Genomic DNA, 21,857 nt, shown 5'->3' with positions numbered 1-21,857 from the left:
AAATATTTTCAATTAAAAAGTTGATTGAAGTTAAACATTTTTCAATTAATAAATTAATTGATACAATTTACTTTTTAATCAAGATAGACACATTAAGTTAATTAAGTCAATCATTGAAAATTTTAAAATTTTTAATTAAAAAATTAATTGATACAATTAAACTCGATAGACTAAGTCATTTAAAACAAGTAAGGAAAGTCTAAAGTCGGGCGGGGCCGACTATATTATACCCTGCACCACTTTGTAGATCTAAATTTTCGATACCATATCACATCTGTCAAATGTGTTGGGGGCTATATATAAAGGTTTGTCCCAAATACATACATTTAAATATCACTCGATCTGGACAGAATTTGATAGACTTCTACAATGCACTAGGGTGGAACACAATGTAAGTAAAAAAATATGGGAAACATATAAATCTGAAGCAATTTTAAGGAAATTTGGCAAAAGTTTATTTATGATTTATCGCTCGATATATATGTATTAGAAGTTTAAGAAAATTAGGGTCATTTTTTCAATTATTCGACTAAGCAGTGGCGATTTTACAAGGAAAATGTTGGTATTTTGACCATTTTTGTCGAAATCAGAAAAACATATATATGGGAGCTATATCTAAATCTGAACCGATTTCAACCAAATTTGGCACGCATAGCAACAATGCTAATTCTACTCCCTGTGCAAAATTTCAACTAAATCGGAGCAAAAAATTAGCCTCTGTGGTCATATGAGTGTAAATCGGGCGAAAGCTATATATGGGAGCTATATCTAAATCTGAACCGATTTCAACCAAATTTGGCACGCTTAGCTACAATGCTCATTCTACTCCCTGTGCAAAATTTCAATTAAATCGGAGTAAAAGATTGGCCTCTGTGGTCGTATGAGTGTAAATCGGGCGAAAGCTATATATGGGAGCTATATCTAAATCTGAACCGATTTCCACCAAATTTGACACGCATAGCGACAATGCTAATTCTACTCCCTGTGCAAAATTTCAACTAAATCGGAGCAAAAAATTGGCCTCTGTGGACAAAGGAGTGTAAATCGGGCGAAAGCTATATATGGGAGCTATATATAAATCTGAACCGATTTGGATGATATTTTACAAGTTTTTCGAGACTCATAAAATATTGGGATGTACGGAATTTGAGGAAGATCGGTTGATATACACGCCAATTATGACCAGATCGGTGAAAAATATATATGGCAGCTATATCTAAATCTGAACCGATTTTTTCCAAAATCAATAGGGATCGTCTTTGAGCCGAAACAGGACCCTATACCAAATTTTAGAACAATCGGACTAAAACTGCGAGCTGTACTTTGCACACAAAAATACATCAACAGACAGACAGACGGACAGACAGACAGACAGGCAGACATCGCTAAATCGACTCAGAATTTAATTCTAAGACGATCGGTATACTAAACGATGGGTCTCAGACTTTTCCTTCTTGGCGTTACATACAAATGCACAAACTTATTATACCCTGTACCACAGTAATGGTGAAGGGTATAAAAAGTGATGGTGATTTTTTTTTTCAATTTTCAATCAACCATTTCATGAAGCTCCGTTAGAGCTACGTTAACTAACGAACTTTTAAACCGTTTTAAGGACATATCTGTCATCTTGCCTATATATTCCATATGCCAATTAAAAAGTTAACTGTTGAAAAATGTTCAGTTAAAATTAACCGGAGAGAAGATAATTGCAATTTACTTTCAGTTAACTGACAGTTAAAGCCTAACGGGAGCTACATGAAAATGGCCGTAAGTCAGATAAGAAAGTAATTGAAAATAGTTATGTTTTTAATGACACAATTAATTGAGTTTTGCAATCAACATCAATTAAATTTATAATTGAATCGATTAAAAAATTAATTGAAATCAAAAAAAAATTAATTGAAATTTTTATTAAAATAAAATTACATATTTTTATGTCTACATTGTACTTCTCAAAGTCATTTGAGCCACCCATCCTTGAAATTTGCGTAACTCTGTTAAACCATATGTAAAATGTTTTTTTCTATTGTTAAGAACAATCTTATGATTTGAAGAAATTAGCTTTAAATAAAATTAAATATTTCTTAAACATTACAAGTATATAAGGTCGTAAGTTCGGCCAGGCCGAAGCTTATGTACCCTCCACCATGGATTGCGTAGAAACTTCTACTCAAAACTGTCATCCACAATCGAATTACTTGGGTTGCGGTAACACTTGCCGATGGCAAGGTATCTTAAAACTTCCTAACACCGTCTTCTAAATTACAAGGTAGTCCATATGTAGTATATATTAAACTAAAAAAGGCCGATTAAATACGTATATAATTAAGTTTAAAGTTTCTATAGAAATAAAATTTTGACATTTTCTAAGAAGTAAAATTTTGACAAAATTTTCTATAGAAATAAAATTTTTACAAAATTTTCTATAGAAATAAAAGTTTCACAAAATTTTCTATGGAAATAAAATTTTGACAACATTTTCTATAGAAATAACATTTTGACAATGTTTTCCATAAAAATAAAATTTTGGTAGATTATTTTTGGCTCGAGTGGCAACCATGAATATGAACCGATATGGACCAATTTTTGTGTGATTGGGGTTCGGCTATATAACTATAGACCGATATGGACCAATTTTGGCATTGATATTAGCGGCCTTATACTAACACCACGTTGCAAATTTCAACCGGATCGGATAATTTTGCTCCTCCAAGAGGCTCCGGAGATCAAATCTGGGGAACGGTTTATATGGGGGCTATATATAATTATGGACCGATATGGACCAATTCTTGCGTGTTTGTTAGAAACGACATTCTAACACCATGTTCCAAATTTCAAACGGATCGGATGAATTTTGCTCCTCCAAGAGGCTCCGGAGGACAAATCGGGGAATCGGTCATGGTCATTAGAGAACATATACCAATACCATGTACCAAATTTCAGCCGGATCGGATGAAATTTGCTTCTCTTAGAGGCTCCGCAAGCCAAATCGGGGGATCGGTTTATATGGGGGCTATATATAATTATAGACCGATGTGGATCAATTTTTGCATGGTTGTTAGAGACCATATACTAACACCATGTACCAAATTTCGGCCGGATCGGATGATTTCAACATACGGACGGACGGATGGACATGCTCAGATCGACTCAGAATTTCACCACGACCCAGAATATATATACTTTATGGGGTCTTAGAGCAATATTTCGATGTGTTACAAACGGAATGACAAAGTTAATATACCCCCATCCTATGGTGGAGGGTATAAAAAAGTTTCAAATATAGGCTAAAATTTATTTTGAGAATTATGCACACATATGAGTGTAAATCGGGCGAAAGCTATATATGGGAGCTATATCTAAATCTGAACCGATTTCAACCAAATTTGGCACGCTTAGCTACAATGCTCATTCTACTCCCTGTGCAAAATTTCAATTAAATCGGAGTAAAAGATTGGCCTCTGTGGTCGTATGAGTGTAAATCGGGCGAAAGCTATATATGGGAGCTATATCTAAATCTGAACCGATTTCCACCAAATTTGACACGCATAGCGACAATGCTAATTCTACTCCCTGTGCAAAATTTCAACTAAATCGGAGCAAAAAATTGGCCTCTGTGGACAAAGGAGTGTAAATCGGGCGAAAGCTATATATGGGAGCTATATATAAATCTGAACCGATTTGGATGATATTTTACAAGTTTTTCGAGACTCATAAAATATTGGGATGTACGGAATTTGAGAAAGATCGGTTGATATACACGCCAATTATGACCAGATCGGTGAAAAATATATATGGCAGCTATATCTAAATCTGAACCGATTTTTTCCAAAATCAATAGGGATCGTCTTTGAGCCGAAACAGGACCCTATACCAAATTTTAGAACAATCGGACTAAAACTGCGAGCTGTACTTTGCACACAAAAATACATCAACAGACAGACAGACGGACAGACAGACAGACAGGCAGACATCGCTAAATCGACTCAGAATTTAATTCTAAGACGATCGGTATACTAAACGATGGGTCTCAGACTTTTCCTTCTTGGCGTTACATACAAATGCACAAACTTATTATACCCTGTACCACAGTAATGGTGAAGGGTATAAAAAGTGATGGTGATTTTTTTTTTCAATTTTCAATCAACCATTTCATGAAGCTCCGTTAGAGCTACGTTAACTAACGAACTTTTAAACCGTTTTAAGGACATATCTGTCATCTTGCCTATATATTCCATATGCCAATTAAAAAGTTAACTGTTGAAAAATGTTCAGTTAAAATTAACCGGAGAGAAGATAATTGCAATTTACTTTCAGTTAACTGACAGTTAAAGCCTAACGGGAGCTACATGAAAATGGCCGTAAGTCAGATAAGAAAGTAATTGAAAATAGTTATGTTTTTAATGACACAATTAATTGAGTTTTGCAATCAACATCAATTAAATTTATAATTGAATCGATTAAAAAATTAATTGAAATCAAAAAAAAATTAATTGAAATTTTTATTAAAATAAAATTACATATTTTTATGTCTACATTGTACTTCTCAAAGTCATTTGAGCCACCCATCCTTGAAATTTGCGTAACTCTGTTAAACCATATGTAAAATGTTTTTTTCTATTGTTAAGAACAATCTTATGATTTGAAGAAATTAGCTTTAAATAAAATTAAATATTTCTTAAACATTACAAGTATATAAGGTCGTAAGTTCGGCCAGGCCGAAGCTTATGTACCCTCCACCATGGATTGCGTAGAAACTTCTACTCAAAACTGTCATCCACAATCGAATTACTTGGGTTGCGGTAACACTTGCCGATGGCAAGGTATCTTAAAACTTCCTAACACCGTCTTCTAAATTACAAGGTAGTCCATATGTAGTATATATTAAACTAAAAAAGGCCGATTAAATACGTATATAATTAAGTTTAAAGTTTCTATAGAAATAAAATTTTGACATTTTCTAAGAAGTAAAATTTTGACAAAATTTTCTATAGAAATAAAATTTTTACAAAATTTTCTATAGAAATAAAAGTTTCACAAAATTTTCTATGGAAATAAAATTTTGACAACATTTTCTATAGAAATAACATTTTGACAATGTTTTCCATAAAAATAAAATTTTGGTAGATTATTTTTGGCTCGAGTGGCAACCATGAATATGAACCGATATGGACCAATTTTTGTGTGATTGGGGATCGGCTATATAACTATAGACCGATATGGACCAATTTTGGCATTGATATTAGCGGCCTTATACTAACACCACGTTGCAAATTTCAACCGGATCGGATAATTTTGCTCCTCCAAGAGGCTCCGGAGATCAAATCTGGGGAACGGTTTATATGGGGGCTATATATAATTATGGACCGATATGGACCAATTCTTGCGTGTTTGTTAGAAACGACATTCTAACACCATGTTCCAAATTTCAAACGGATCGGATGAATTTTGCTCCTCCAAGAGGCTCCGGAGGACAAATCGGGGAATCGGTCATGGTCATTAGAGAACATATACCAATACCATGTACCAAATTTCAGCCGGATCGGATGAAATTTGCTTCTCTTAGAGGCTCCGCAAGCCAAATCGGGGGATCGGTTTATATGGGGGCTATATATAATTATAGACCGATGTGGATCAATTTTTGCATGGTTGTTAGAGACCATATACTAACACCATGTACCAAATTTCGGCCGGATCGGATGATTTCAACATACGGACGGACGGATGGACATGCTCAGATCGACTCAGAATTTCACCACGACCCAGAATATATATACTTTATGGGGTCTTAGAGCAATATTTCGATGTGTTACAAACGGAATGACAAAGTTAATATACCCCCATCCTATGGTGGAGGGTATAAAAAAGTTTCAAATATAGGCTAAAATTTATTTTGAGAATTATGCACACCCAGACAAGGAATATGATCACCTCAAACGTTTCAAGAGAGCAATGTTGTTTTTGGACGGTGAAAATGGAACATGCTTGTCGCAACCATGTTATATTCTCGAAAATTATTATCTATCTATCTATTATTCTAATTATCTATTATCTAATTTCGGCAACCATGTATATGTTTGCCGAGAGAACTACATTTTTGCAACAAAAATGTTCCATATTCACCGCCCATGTTTGGGAAGATCATATTCCTTCTTTAGGTGCATCCTTGACTTGTTATTGGAAGCGTAACATAAAAATGCGGAATTTTGTTTTAAATATTTGAGAATTTATTACGAAAAAAATGTATTAATCGAAATATTGTCCATCGCTAGCGACTATTTTTCCCATCTTTCGGGCAAAATACGGATACCGCGACAAAACCGAAACTTCTTTTGATTCAATCCGCGAATCGACCCAATTTTTGGCTTCCTCATAAGAACGAAAACCCTGATCAGCCAGGTCAAAACTCATCGATCATGTGGTCTAGCGTTATCGTGCTACAGAAACACCTTGTCTTGGCTCTCCGAATATTGTGGTCGTTTATCACGCATCAATTGAGATCGATACAAAGCCCCTGTGACCGTTTCACTCGGTTGCAGCAGCTCATAGACCCACTCAACCATCTGAGCTTCCCATGGATATTAGGCTTTGTCGAGGCGTGACCCATGGATATTAGGCTTTGTCGAGGCGTGATATTTTGGGATTGGCCAACCCTAGTGTTGCAATCTGTCAACTAACAGCTCTATTGTAAATCTTGACTTTTATTTGGTATATTTTGTCTTCAATCACGAAATTAATTGATCTAATTATTTTTTAATTGAAATTTCTTCAATCAATGGTATCAATCACCAACGTCAATTATATAATTAATTGATCCAATTAAAAAGTTTAATTGATACTATTAATTTTTGTGATTAATTTTCGTTTCAATTGAAAATTTTGTTAAACCAATTAAATGTTTAATTGAATTTTTTTAGAATTCAAGTAATATTTTAATTGGAAAATTTTTGGTGACATTTGTTTGTGTGTACTCAAAACGTGTTTACAGTAATTTAAAAAAGATTCATCTCGCCCAAAAACTGGAATTAAATCTTGAATATTTTCATGCGATTATTTTTTACAACTTTCGACATTTGGATTAACTCCTATCAGCCAACTATTATGACAATTGCTAAGTAATACAAAATACAACATCATTCATTGTCATTGTCATTGCTTTAACGCACTCTCATTAAATCAATGTTTTCGCAATGACTCTCAAACTACTTTCCACAACGCAGTATAATAGAAGCCAAACCCAAAAACAAAAAGTATCTTAAACTATACCAACAACTAGGAAAATGGTAAATGATATTTTTTCAATGAAAGGCGATGGAAAAGCATTTTATATAAAAAAGTATTTTTTTTTTAGGATTATCATGAGGTTTATGTAATTTTTCAATATTTGAGGGTGGTTATGAATAATGGTTATTTTCACTCTATGTTGCATATTTATTATCGGTTGCTTATCGAATTACTTTGGATAGTTCCTTTCGTAAAATTGAACTACCTATGCTGTTGATGTATAAAAGGTCCGTATTTCGTTATGGCATAAACAATTTTTGAGGATTATTATGAGGTTAATGCAATTTTTCAATTTATGAGTTTGATAATGGTTCTTTTCACTCTATCTTGCATATTTATTATAGCTTAGTTTGGATAGTTACTTTCATAAAATTGAACTATCTATGACGCCATTTTGGGGTTTCGAAGTATAAAAGGTCCCTATTAAGTTATCGCATACAAAAAATCACTAATCATCAAAAAATTAACCCAACCTATCATACTACCCTCACAACCTCTGACTCTTTGCTTTCCGACCATGACTTAATACATGAGTGACTTAATACATTTGAATTATTGGCAACACATTGTTATCTCACTGCTGTTTGTTGGACCCAGATGGACCAGGCAAACAACTAACCTTGCGGCATTTTCCCCAAACGCCAAGTGATTGACAATAGCTTCAATATTGATTGAACGTCAAAGAATAAATTTCGTTACATTTGAATTGAAGCATTGAAATTGAAATGCCACCAAAAATGCAAACAACAACACCACATTTGCATTTTAACTTGACATTTTCAGTAACTGTCAAATTTTCCGATCATTCTGTCAGATGGATTGTGCGAATTTTGTCAAATTACTTTTGATCGTTGACCATATTTGTCAATGAGTAATATGGTGGGGGTTTTCTCAAACATCTGTGGATCGATTATGAATCGACGATATTGTTTGGAGGTGCTCCCTAAAGGCCAAATTATACCCAGGTGACAGGCAGGCTGACTGATGATTGCTATACAAGGCAGAACCCCATCATTATCCACATCTGTCATTCATTCTATGGCAAATCAAGTCAAATTATTGACCATTGTCGATTCTTTGGATTACAATATTGAAATTCAAAATCGTAATCCTATTGTAACAGCATATCAAAATAATTTGAAAATTAAAAGTGAAGTCTGTTTAGCATAAATTACACTCCTTAAAAATATGTATGTTGGGACATGACAGCTCAAAAAAGTGGCTCTTATTACCTCATTCAAAACTCGAAAAAGGTGAGATGTATATTTGGCAATTCGCACCCACATAACTGGTGGTCATCCATGTAAATTGCGACAACGAGATATTGCAAATCAAATAATGGAAATATGTACATTTCCCACGATCGTACCAGAAGTGAGACCATGATAGATTATGATATGTCCAAACGCATGCAAGACTGATGTCTTGTAACGTAATGGGGGAATAACAAGAAATCGTTTGCTATGAAAAATCAAGGTGTCGCTGCTTCTTAAATGTCAGTTGGGGTATATGGTTCCTTCCATCACAATAGGCTAGACATTTAAAAACGCTCATCAACAAAAATGCCATTTCAAATGTCCAATCAAACAAATGATACGGCTTCAAGTGATGGATGAAAGCTATTTCAACTTCCATTTCTTCCACTCTTTACATTGTTGAAGAAGCATACAAATAACAAACTCTTATTTGGACCCCTTAAAACTTTTCATTTATGAAGCTCCGTTAAGGGGACATTATACGGTCGGATAAACCCTGCAACACAACACGTTGCGGTGACAAATCCAATACTCGTAAGCAGTTAGGTTAAACAAAATTCTGCTAATTTTATTAATTTTCAACTTCAATTCCGGTTACACCGAAAATATTCATAATAAATATTGTAAAAGTGCCTCTAGTTGTCTTAATTCCGGAATGCACATCTAGCGGAAATTTCCTCTGCCTGTCAATAACACAGTTATGTCATGCATTTCCTCACTGAATTTTAGTTAGCAAAAGTACCAATATATGGGTAGGGGACATTTCGTTAGAGTTGCATATCGGGTCTTTTTAATCTTTAACTAATGAAAATACCTTTCCTTAAAAACATTCCTTACAATATGGCAACTCTACGAAAAGATTCTTTACGATAGCAACACTCTCAGTACGCTCATACAAATGACAAAGCGACAATTTCAAGTAATGCCAAAAATGATACCACCTTGAATGATCACAACTGACCATCTATCACATCGTCTACCACCGCACCTCCCCTCTCTAAAGATATAGGATTTGTAGTTGTCTCAATGAAAAATATCTTTGCAAGCGATTCAAATGACCAATGAACGATTTAAATGGAAATGAAAATGGTAAAATATATTCAACTTAGACGATAGCCACGGAGTGCTTTCGCAATTTTACTCGTAGTCGTTTGTAATGGTGATGATGAGAGTCATGCTACAATACCAGAGGTAACCTCCTTCCAACCAAAAGCGGCAAGATGGCATTTTACCATAGAGGATAACTCTTTGTATAGCATAGCTACTTCTGCTGCAGCAGCTGATGTGGTCAACTAGCTAGCAATTCGATAAGTGAACATATTTTTAATTAGTCTTCTCCTGTTGTATCGGAGCGACAATTGAGGAATGTAGACAAATTCTTGAGATTATCTCGGTCTCAAAAAAATCCAAACTAAAAGAAGTCAGAAAAAGCACACCTAACCACCCTCTTTCATTTTGGAAGGAGTTAGTGTACGCAAAATACGCGTACATATGATGCAAATTCAGGATGCTACATAGGAAAGAGGATTTTAGATAAAAACGAGTACATTGCACAGTGGGGGGATATGCGACTATAATTCAACTGATATTTTTGTGCAGTGAATGATTTCCATTCCTGGGAAAACGAGATCAGTAAAAGAAAAAGAGTACTCACGAGAGAGTACATCCCAATACTGACTCATCAGCGATGAAAGTACTTTTTTTTAAGCCAAAAGGTACTTTTTTCCTTTTTGTGATCATTTTCGTTTTTGCTTACGAAAAGATCCGCCAGGATAAAATGGTTAGTATGTCTGCTTGGCATGCATATTTCATGATTTTATTGAGGTACTTCCTGAAATAATGATGGAATTTATTAATTGTTCAAGTCAGACAAGGAGCTCTCTAGTAAAATGTATGAAAACTACCTAAAATTGGAATGAGTTATTGTTTGTACGAAAAGCTAATACCATTGTACCAAAACCTAATACGAAATACCAAATTTCAAGAGTGTTGGAACCAAACTCTTATCGACATCTTGTAAACGATAGTGGACATTCAAAACAAGGGCGACCCAGCTATAAAGGTGGAATTACAAACCATGCGGTCATGCGTGCGTACGTTATATGCAATTGTCAAAAAAAGTTAAAATGTGGGAAATACTATTGTTTGAGTTACACGACAACGTAACTGGCGCATACGACCGCATGAAGTTGACGAACTTTTAACTTTTCAATGCGTTCGAGTGCGTTGACTACACTTGTCATATGGTTTTGATTTGTTTACAAAATGTAACCTACCCCAAACAAACGACAAACCATCTAAAATATGGACGATAAATTATTTGCATGACAAAATCAAACACGGTCATTTCTTGTAATATATAAATTTTAATATAATATACTTACTTTAATTACTTATACAAACTTTAGAAAATGGAAAAATAATGTTATTTTATTTGGTAACGTTTTTTAATCTAAATTTGGTTTAAGAACAGGTCTTCACATAAATAGTCCCCTTGCTGAAATGCTATTTTAGTCGAATTGTTGGGCTATAGCCTAGACATTTTTTTAGGTTTGTCATTTTCTTTTCTCCATAATCCTTCAATAAGAACTCCATTTTTTTCTCTGTCGACAAATTCTTCTGGGCAATAGTCAATATACAACTCCTTCAAAAAATTGTGAAGTACCAAACAAGCACATACAACTTTCTAAGCAGATTCTGGAGACATATTTAAAGAATTTCGCAAAATTCGCCATCTTGCAGTCAAAATTCCAAATGCATTCTCTATAGTTCTCCGTGCCCGAGAAAGTCTTTTATTAAAGTTGTATTTTTTCTCATTTAATAATAGTCCGGGATAGGGTCGCATCATATAAGATTTCAATGGAAATGCGGCATCTCCCACAATATAAAAAGGGAAATCATTTTCAGTGCCAGGCAGAGGTGAGTTAGGGGGAAACCCCAGATAATTGCTATCAAGTTTTCTTCCAAACTCAGAATAAGTCAGGACACCACCGTCACTCTGACTTCCAAAAGCCCCTATATCTACTGCTGTGAACATGTAATTTGCATCACACACACCGAGAAGTACAATGCTGTAAGTAGGCACAGACATTTTGAATGTCATTGAGAGGTATTGCCTTGAGGGTCCATGGGCTATATAACTTTGTATAATGAAGAATGAGGTTTATTTATAAGTACATTTTATTTAATGTTACACTTACATCAATGTGAGCAAAAGACGAGATTGAGGAAGAATTGCTCTAGACGAACTTTTTATCAATTTTGCTCCGACTTTTTGAAAAAGGATGTCGAACACATCGGGACTCATCCTAGTTGCCATGAAGAATCGCTCTGGGTCATTTCTTAGCGTTTCAAAGGTTGTAGCAAAAAATCCAGAAATGTCCCTCTCCAAAAACAAATCCCGTACCCAAAATCGTCTTTTAACCCGTTCAATAGATTTCCAACCAGGGGGGTTACTCTGTATTGCGATGCGTAAGAAAAATTGTCGCGAATCGAGTAATTGGTACTCAGTAATTCGTTTTCGTATCTACCTTGCGCATCTAGTTTTCGCAAATCTGGCATCACCGCACTCTATAATGCGAAAGCGTATGTCAAACTCGTTCGTTGATCGCAAAAATCGTGCGCAAACAAAATAGCAATCGCAAAGTAACAAACATGTAAGTAAGCACAATTAAATTTTTATATTTGTATCTAAATTGTTTATTGTTTTAGGGAAAAACCAAAAAAGTTACAGACACAGCAACGTCAGTTCCAAACTTTGGTAGACTTTATGGTCTCTTCCGCAGTTACCTCAAATTGTTTGTGCTTGGGACAAAGTATTCGTTCAATCACCTCGCAAACTTCTTTTAAGCAGCGCGACATAGATTGCTCTGATAGTCCTAAAAGATGGTCTTGGCCGATTTGGTGTAGATAACCACCTTGTCCAAGCAATTTCAAAGCAGCGGCCACTTTTATTGGAGTTGGAATGGCTGTGGATTTATTTGGAACGACGAGGTCGTCTTTAATAGCGTTTAATACATACATAAACGCATCTTTATTAAGACGAAATCTATAAAAATGAAATATTCGAAAACGTTTGTCACATAATTTGAGTTTCCATTTTCTTACCCGTGGTCACTTAGGGAGAGTATATTTGACCGATCTCGCAAAATTCTTCTTGTAATTCGTTCATGTTAATTTTCTTCAAACCATAACGCTATCGAATCCATAATTATTACTTTTTTGTTATAAACGATTAGCAAGTTTTAAAAGAACACGCACCGAACGGAAGATTGTTTAAAATGTTTTTATTTACAATTTTTTGACATTTCTTTTTATCATTTTCGTTATTGTTTACATTGTGCAGCCAGCGTTGTCATATTTTCGCTTTATTTTGCTAAAGCGTTACCATATTTTCAGTTTACTTTGCGAAAGCGTTTGCGCAAGTGATACAGAGTACCGAATTGTACTCTTAACGCATTTAACTATCGCATCGCATTTGCTTTCGTATCGCAATACAGAGTAACCCCCCAGATGCCGTACACAACGCGATAATTACTAGATCCAAAAAATCGAGGAAATCTTTTGTAACGTTTATTTCAGAAAACATTTCGATAAATTGTAATCAAATATACGTTAAAATAGAAATCAAAACAGCTGATGACAAAACGCATTTAGTTTCCGACGCATGTTGTGTAACTCCATTGAAAAATCGTAGTCGTCAACGCATTCGAATATAACGTACGCACGCATGACCGCATGGTATGTAATTCCACCTTAATGCTCGTGTCTAGCGATGCGTGATTTAGCTCATTCAGACGTATTTAAATTCTCTGAATAGGCAATCATCCTCCAAAGGCCTTGGGCGTGGGGTTACCGCGGTACTTTTTATACTCAAATAGTACCAAAATAGTACAAAAATGTCAACTTTATTGTTCATATTGGATAAACATTGAATTCAATCACAGATTATAAATTACATAGATGGTTCAATAAATATAACATATTTGCGAACAAAGCCATGAAAATATAAAATAAAATTTTAAGCGGATTTGCTCTTTACGAACGACACAAAAGCAAGTTATAGAATATTTACCAAAAAAATCAAAGCGAAATGGCACAAAATTAATCCTACGAGCTGACACAGTTTTTCTCGCTGGAGGAATCAAGATCAACTATGCAGTATATGATATATGCTTTATATGACTATCATGAATATCAATAATCATACTCGCTACCCCATGTATATTTTGTGTATATCTAAAGGATGTTTTTCTAAAAGCATACTTGAATTCGAAAATTTTTATTTCGTATATAATTTCCTATCATTTAATATTTAAATATAATTTCGGAACATGGCCACCATTGTATAAAGGTAATTCTGGAGGTTAAATTTTCGACCACCTTTTCAGACATTTGAGGGCGTATTTCAGCAATGACACGTTGAAGATTGGTTTCCAAAGTGTCAATCGTTACTGCTTTATCCACCAATGACTTCAGGTATGCCCACAAAAATAACTGAGTGGCGTCAAATGTCGTAAGAGTTCTTTCAATAAGTCCACTGTTTCGTCCGCAGTATGAAAAGTGGCACCACCATGTTGAAACCACTTTTCGTTTAAATCCATATCTTGAAGTTTTGGCAACAAAAATTCATTGATTATGATTCTGTATCGATTTCCATTGACGGTAACGCGTGTCGTTCCTTATTTTTTAAAGGAAAATGGACCTACGATTCTACTAGCCCATATACCACACCAAATAGTGCATTTATCGCACTCTTCTCATTATTTTCGGTGGATTGGCGTCCAAAGGGTGAATGTAGATTAAATTTGATAACTACGTTCTTTATGGTGGCCTCAGATGGACGATTATGTGCACCATAAAATTTATGAAGTGCTGTTTAAACATTTTTAATTCAACACTATTTTTGAAAATAAATTTCCACAATTTGGAAGAGTTGTTCTGGAGTTAACCTATTCATGATGATTGGCAAAACAATACTGAGTAGAGATGTCACTTTAAACTATCAAAACAGCTGTCAGACAACAGAGTGGTTCATATTAAAAAAAAACAACTCATAAAAACATCCCTGTAAACGGGAATATTTTTTGCGATCTCTCAGCGGGATGTCCGAAAAAACAACCTAATTGATTTAGAAACAAAAATATATAGAGAATCGCAGAGATTATCCATTTCCTAACAAAAAAGAGAATATATTTCATCTTCATGTTCCCCGAAAGTTTAATTGATCGATAGATAGAAAGATAGCTAATTAGATCGATGGACAGATGGATAGTTACCTGTAGAGAAAGATAAATGAGTGACTAGGTAGACTGCTGGATGTTTTCCTGACAACTTCCGATCAGAGTTTAATTTTTAATCCTTGGTTTTTATAGCGCATTCAATAATCTGTTTCCATTGTATACACTAGACCCTTAATACATGTTCCAACTACTGTCAATTGCACTATTATTGGTGTTATGTTGATGCTATGATTAAACAGATATCGAATGAATAGGAGGATGGACGGACAGACAAAGAGACAGATAAACAATGCGTAACAAAAGTGAAATGCCAATCATTTACTTAACGCATATCGTTGATGTTACTGCTGATCCCTGTCCTGTTTCTTCGCTTCTTTGTATTTATAAGCTATGGGACAAGATCACCATTAACATTTGTCGTTTCCCACATCCATGGCAAACGAAATCCAAATCAAAATCGAAATCTTTACTTATCAAGCTAAAGAAAACAACAACCCAGAGGAGAGAGAGATGCATTGCGGAGACAGGTTAATGTAACCACCACCTGAACGGCATGTCACACTTGCTCTGAAATGTGTTTACTAACCATTGCTTTCGGTCACTAGACATTCGTCCTCGACAGATCTTTGAAAGCGTGATTTTACCATTTTCTTTGTTTTTATGCGCGCGTGTGTGTGAGAGAGTTCTTTAGTATTTCCAGCCAGAGCAAGGCTGGCGGTCACAAAAATGCTGTGAAACAATTCCCATGGGAAATGTTAAGGCATCTACCAGGAGATTAGTACCAAAAGCTCAAGTTTTCTGCATCTTTGCATTGTTGACTTTCATTGTTTAATGGTTGTTAAGATTCGATGTTGATGGGCATGCAGGCTCGAGGGTACATTTCAAAAACTGAACATTCTTAACATTTTCCAGAAGGTCATTTTCCTTTAGTTTCATCAAGCGAGAACAAAGAAAATATTGTCACCTATCATGTTAAGAGTTCGGAATATATTGATGTATGTGTGTGTGGTTTAACAATAAGTTGGATTAGACTATGATCGTTTAAGGGGAGTAGTTGGATTCTTGTAGCTGATGTCCTTCACTGTAATTGGTGATCCTATTGTTCATTCTAATGTTCTGCAGAAGCATACGACTTAAAAAATTATTGGATATCAACCGATCTGACTGCAATTTGGGGTCTCCAAGCGAGTGTACTACGTTATTTTAGACCGATCGAGAGAAAATTTATTATACTGATTTTTAAACAATCGAGAACTAACATACCCTATGGGAAATGGATCAACCGTATGAATGGTACAGGACTAGTCCCTGGTGTGTATGGACCAGTCCCAGTTCTGGTCAAAATCTATGAAAGAGACCGATCACTTTAACATGGGTTTCTCATTGACGGCGTAATCATTGTAAACCACACGTCAATTTAGTAGAAGCACCCCATAGACAGATCCTCATGAACCAGTCTCGAACAAACTCCTCCTAGGAATTTCATTTTGGGCATCCGAATCGCACTAGAAATAAAAACTTTTGAAATACGTTTAAAAAGAGTTTATTCTGGTAAAAAAATTATGACTATTTAAAAATTGTGACGAAAATGGAGCACCGATACTAGCTCTGTGATAAGTCAGTCAGTGGCAATTTGCACCAATTTTCCGTAGGGTAGTGATAAATTAGGAGCCAATGTGGTATAATGGTTAGCATGACCGCCTTGCATACAAATTCCAATCCCAGATTCCCAAAACCCATAAGCTTTTCAGCGCTGGTGACCAATGTTACCGTTGTAGCACTTTGATGGCAAATTTGCCACTTTTCTTAAGTGTTGACACATGTGTGCTACTAAATGTCATATTTTTTGAAAAATTTTTGCCATGTGGTCTCATTCCATTCCATTTTTAGTGCAATAGTTTTCGTAAATTTTTATCTCGGATCCGTTTTAAAATTACGTATGGGATCGGTGACTTGACATAAAATCGAATTATGACGTCAAATACTATATAATTGCTACGCCTGAAAATATGCAGACATTTTTTCTGTAGTAGCTAATAGTTAGTTAGTAGGTAGTAGTTCTCCCATGAACTTTTAATTTCAAAGATTGATATCCGATGTAATGGTGATAAAATATTTTTTTTCGTTTATTTAGATCTAATTTGAAAACAACTCGATTTCATAATTTCATAGAAAAAGTATATAAAATTCTTTTAATTGGTATTTTCTCCTTTACAAATGTGCCACTTTTTATGCCACCTTTTCTAAATTAGCGACCTTTTATTTCCACCGATACGTTTATCAAATTATCAACGGTAATGCTATTGTTAATATTCTGAGTGTTTCAAAAAACTCCTTTGCTATAATTAAGAGGTCATTGACTCAAACTAGGAATCGGACAGCACTCGGTGATAAAAGAGAATTTCACTATGGCATCACAATAAACTCAATAGTCAAAGTGAGTCTGTAATAACGGGCTACCACTACACCCAACCATGTTCATAGATGGTCAGGAGTCGGCACTTGAAAATGCACGTTAACGTCGGTATGAAGATAATATGTAAGTCATTCGGGCAACTTCCAAGTGACTTCGAAAATTCTGAATAATTGAACTGAATACCGAAATCTCAGTCAGTGTTGCTAGTATTGGTGATTTTTCCCCAAATCGGGGATATTTTTTCGTGGATGGGGACAAAATGTTTGAGTTGGGGACTTGGGGATTTGGTGGGGAATTTCCACAAATTTGGGGATTTTTGTGGGGCATTTTCGATATTTGTTCTGTATACCAGTAATTATCACAGTAAGAACTATGGTTTATATGAAATTCTTCACATGCTTAAAAAAAGGCTTAATGAAGTACAGAGATTCTCAAAAATATAAAAAAACTTTCCTGCTCTTTATTCCACGGAATTTATTTGGGTGGCCCAAGAGCTTCTTTACAATTTACTCTTTTTCCTAAGAAATGTTTTACTATTGTGAAATTATTTCGTAAGGACTCATATGCGTACATCACTGATTTTGAACATGTATCCCATATCCCGCACATACAGAGTAGAGTTCATATCGGACAGCAACGCATTTTGATCGATAAATCAATTTTATTTCTTGACTATATGTTGACCGAACTCCCATTTTTATTTCTCGAGCGAGGATTTGCATAAGATGACTCGATGACTCTTTATACCACTAATTAACTCTGATGGGGGCTGGTATCGGATGATATTTTGAGCACCCGTCTCCTGGCTTTGTGTTTTGAAATCTTCATTCAATTGCACATTTTTATATTATTTAAAATGTTTTTTTTTTTTAATTTTGTACGGATTTTCTACAGCAGTCTATTCGTTTACTTTTTTTTTCAAAAAACTTGCCAAAAATTTCTTGGGGAATTTTAAATTAAATTGGGGATTTTTGGGGATAAAAGCGATCCATTTTGGGGACAAGAGCTCGGAAAATACTGGCAACACTGATCTCAGTGATTGAACTGCAGAACCATGGCTCAGTACTTCAATTGAAGATTGAAATCTCAGTGGTCGAACTGCAGACTGAAGTCTCAAAAAATATTTTATATTTTAGGGATACTTCCCAGTTCGCAATTTTATGTTGGGAGGTATCCAGATTCGGCAAACTTCTTTAAAACTGGCTTATTAGTTATTTTGCGATTGAATTGCAGATCGACATGAAGCATGAAATTTCAAAAGTCTCAATGATTGAACTGCAAACCGAACCTCCAAAATGTATGTCAACGTCGGCATGAAGATAAGTCATTCGAGCAACTTCCAAGTGACTTCGAAAAGTCTGAATAATTGAACTGAATACCGAAATCTCAGTGGTTGAACTGCAGAACCATGGCTCAGTACTTCAATAGAAAATTGAAATCTCAGTGGTCGAACTGCACACTGAAGTCTTAAAAGATAAAATTTCAGGGATACTTCCCAGTTCGCAATTTTATGTTGGGAGGTATCCGGTATCCAGATTCGGCAAACTTCTTTCAAACTGGCTTATTAGTTATTTTGCGATTGAATTGCAGATCGACATGAAGCATGAAATTTCAAAAGTCTCAATGATTGAACTGCAAACCAAACCTCCAAAAATTGAAGTCCCAATGATTGCAATCCAGACGGAAGTCCCAGTGATTTGATTACAGACCAATTTGGTCGAACGCAACGATCCAAGGTGTGGGAGATCGACAACGATTCTAGAAAAATTGGAAATTAGATAATGGAAGATCTGTTAATCTTTCTAGTAGTACGCTGCAATTGTTCTTCTGGGTATAGATATTTCCCTACGAGTCATTGATAATAAAAGGAAAATATTCATTTCTTGAACAATATTAAACAAAAATTATCGACTATCAAATACAATACAATCATATTATCCAATCTGTCACTCAACAATTTTATATTTCCCAACTGAAACGCTTAACATCTTATATCATTTTAGGTTACCGAGAAAGTGCGTTTGCCTTTGCCATCTCAGCCGCTGGTGTAGCACACAGTGTGGCTCGTGCTTGCAGTCAAGGACGTTTAATGTCCTGCGGCTGTGACCCATCGGTGAATCGTAAAACTCTCAACAAAAATCTCAGACAAAGTCTGGATAAGGAAAAGAAACAATTTCTTCAATATCTGGAGACAAATCAAATTCTCAATCCTGAGGATGAAAAGAAATATGAGAGATCGAAAATCGCCAGCCGTTGGAAATGGGGTGGTTGTTCTCACAACATGGATTTTGGAGTGGAATTTTCCAAATTGTTTCTTGATTGTCGTGAGAAGGCAGGTGATATACAATCAAAAATCAATTTACACAACAATCATGCAGGGCGAATAGTAAGTATACACGCAGAGAAGGATATGATCACCGCAAACATGTTTGAAGAGCAAAATGTTATTTTTAAACGGTGAACATGGAACAGTTTTGTCGTTTTTGTTTGTTTTGTTGTTTTCTAGGCAAATATATACATGGTTGCCAAAATCAGATAATTTTCGAGAAAATGACATGGTTGCAGCAAACATGTTACATGTTCACCGTCCAAAAATAACATTTTGCCCTTGAAACATGTTTGAGGTGATCATATTCTCTTGGAGTAGCCAAATGACAAATATTAAGACTTAAATCTTAACTGAAAAAATCTTTCAGGCTGTTTCCAATCACATGGAATTCCGCTGTAAATGCCATGGCATGTCTGGTAGCTGCCAATTGAAGACTTGCTGGAAATCAGCTCCCGATTTCCATGTGGTTGGCAAGGTGCTGAAACATCAATTTCGTCGAGCTTTACTTGTTGACCAATCGAATTTGGGCAATGGTGAACCCATTGTTGTCCTGAAACGTTCACGCAATAAAAAATCCAATAATGCCAAAGGTAATGGTGAACGAACCAATGAACGCCATGAACGTCCTTCGAATGCTAAATCGAGTACGGAAAAGAATGCTCAACGATCCGCCCGCAAATTAGAAACCTCTCTATTTTATTACCAAAGATCACCGAATTTCTGTGAAAAAGATCCCACTGCTGATATATTGGGTAAGTTCAGATTATACAATTATGAAATTGTATGGACCAATTTTTGTGCGATTGGGTATGAGTTTATCTGGGGGCTATATATAACTATAGACAGATATGGACCAAGTTTGGCATGGTTGTTAGCGAGCACATACTAGCACAATGTACCAAATTTCAATCGAATCGGATGAATTTTTCTCCTCCAAGAGGCTCCGGAGGACAAATCTGGGGATGGGGTACGATATGGCACATTTGCAATACCATCCGTCCTACATCAATAATAAATAATTATGCGAAGGTTATGCTTGTTTCGTTCGGAAGTTAGCGTGATTTCAACAGACGGACCGACGGACATGCTTAGATCGACTCAGAATTTCACCACGACCCAGAATATATACTTTATTGGGTCTTAGAGCCATATTTCGAACGGATTGACAAAGTTAATATACATTTACATAGTTTAGATGGTGTTTTGTTTTTATACCCACCACCATAGAATGGTGACGGGGGTATAATAAATTTGTCATTCCGTTTGTAACACATCGAAATATCGATTTCCGACTATATAAAGTATATATATTCTTGATCAGGGAGAAGTTCTAAGACGATATAACAATGTCCGTCTGTCTGTCTGTTGTAATTATGCTACAGTCTTCAATAATGAAGCAATCGTGCTGAAATTTTGCACAAACTCGTCTTTTGTCTGCAGGCAGGTCAAGTTCGAAGATGGGCTATATCGGTCCAGGTTTTGATATAGTCCCCATATAAACCGACCTCCCGGTTTGGGGTCTTGGGCTTATAGAAATCGAAGTTTTTATCCAATTTGCCTGAAATTTGAAATCTATAGATATTTTATGACCATAAAGAGGTGTGCCAAAAATGGTGAGTATCGGTTCATGTTTTGGTATAGCCCCCATATAGACCGATCTCCCGATTTTACTTCTTGGGCTTATAGAAACCGTAGTTTCTATTCAATTTACCTGAAATTGGAAATTTAGAGGTATTGTGGAACCACAAATACGTGTGCCAAAAATTGTGAGTATCGGTCCATATTTTGGTATAGCCCCCATATAGACCGATCTCCCGATTTTACTTCTTGGGCTTATAGAAACCGCAGTGTTTATTCAACTTACCTGAAATTGGAAATCTAGAGGTATTGTAGGACCACAAATACGTGTGCCAAAAATTGTGAGTATCGGTCCATGTTTTGGTATGATCCCCATATAAAACGACCTCCCGATTTGGGGTCTTGGGCTTATAGAAACCGTAGTTTTTATCCAATTTGTGTGAAATTGGAAATCTAGAGGTATTTTAGGACCATAAAGAGGTGTGCCGAAAATGGTGAGTATCGGTCCATATTTTGGTATATCCCCCATATAGACCGATTTCCCGATTTTACTTCTTGGGCTTCTAGAATCCGAAGTTTTTATCCTATTTGCCTGAAATTGGAAATCTAGAGGTATTTTCGGGTCATAAAGAGGTGTGCCGAAAACGGTGAGTATCGGTCCATATTTTAGTATAGCCCCCAAAAGAACTATCTCCCGATTTAACTCCTTGGGTTTCTTTTTTTATCTGATTTGCCTGAAATTGTAAATA

The 21,857-nt window shown here is 35.5% G+C and overlaps 1 protein-coding gene and 2 long non-coding RNA genes across 3 annotated transcripts in view; 2 read left to right on the top strand and 1 right to left on the bottom strand.

The window, feature by feature from the left end:
- Wnt10 (Wnt oncogene analog 10) overlaps window positions 1-21,857 on the top strand; it is a 104,196-nt gene that overhangs the window by 73,833 nt on the left and 8,506 nt on the right. Inside the window, exons 4-5 of the mRNA XM_075295115.1 lie at window positions 19,205-19,587; window positions 19,898-20,282. Of these exons, the coding sequence (XP_075151230.1) occupies window positions 19,205-19,587; window positions 19,898-20,282 (768 nt within the window). The remainder of the gene's footprint in view (window positions 1-19,204; window positions 19,588-19,897; window positions 20,283-21,857) is intronic.
- LOC142227229 (uncharacterized) lies at window positions 11,985-12,629 on the top strand. The gene is made up of 2 exons (XR_012719806.1): window positions 11,985-12,199; window positions 12,255-12,629. It is a non-coding gene; the product is annotated as an uncharacterized LOC142227229 (long non-coding RNA).
- Window positions 12,219-13,052, bottom strand: LOC142227230 (uncharacterized). The gene is made up of 2 exons (XR_012719807.1): window positions 12,651-13,052; window positions 12,219-12,591 (listed from the first exon to the last, which is right to left on the bottom strand). It is a non-coding gene; the product is annotated as an uncharacterized LOC142227230 (long non-coding RNA).

Source organism: Haematobia irritans, chromosome 2 (assembly GCF_050003625.1).
Source record: "Haematobia irritans isolate KBUSLIRL chromosome 2, ASM5000362v1, whole genome shotgun sequence".
Lineage (NCBI taxonomy): Eukaryota > Metazoa > Arthropoda > Insecta > Diptera > Muscidae > Haematobia > Haematobia irritans.
Note: the sequence above shows the minus strand (reverse complement) of the source record. Positions and strands in the feature narration are given on the sequence as shown.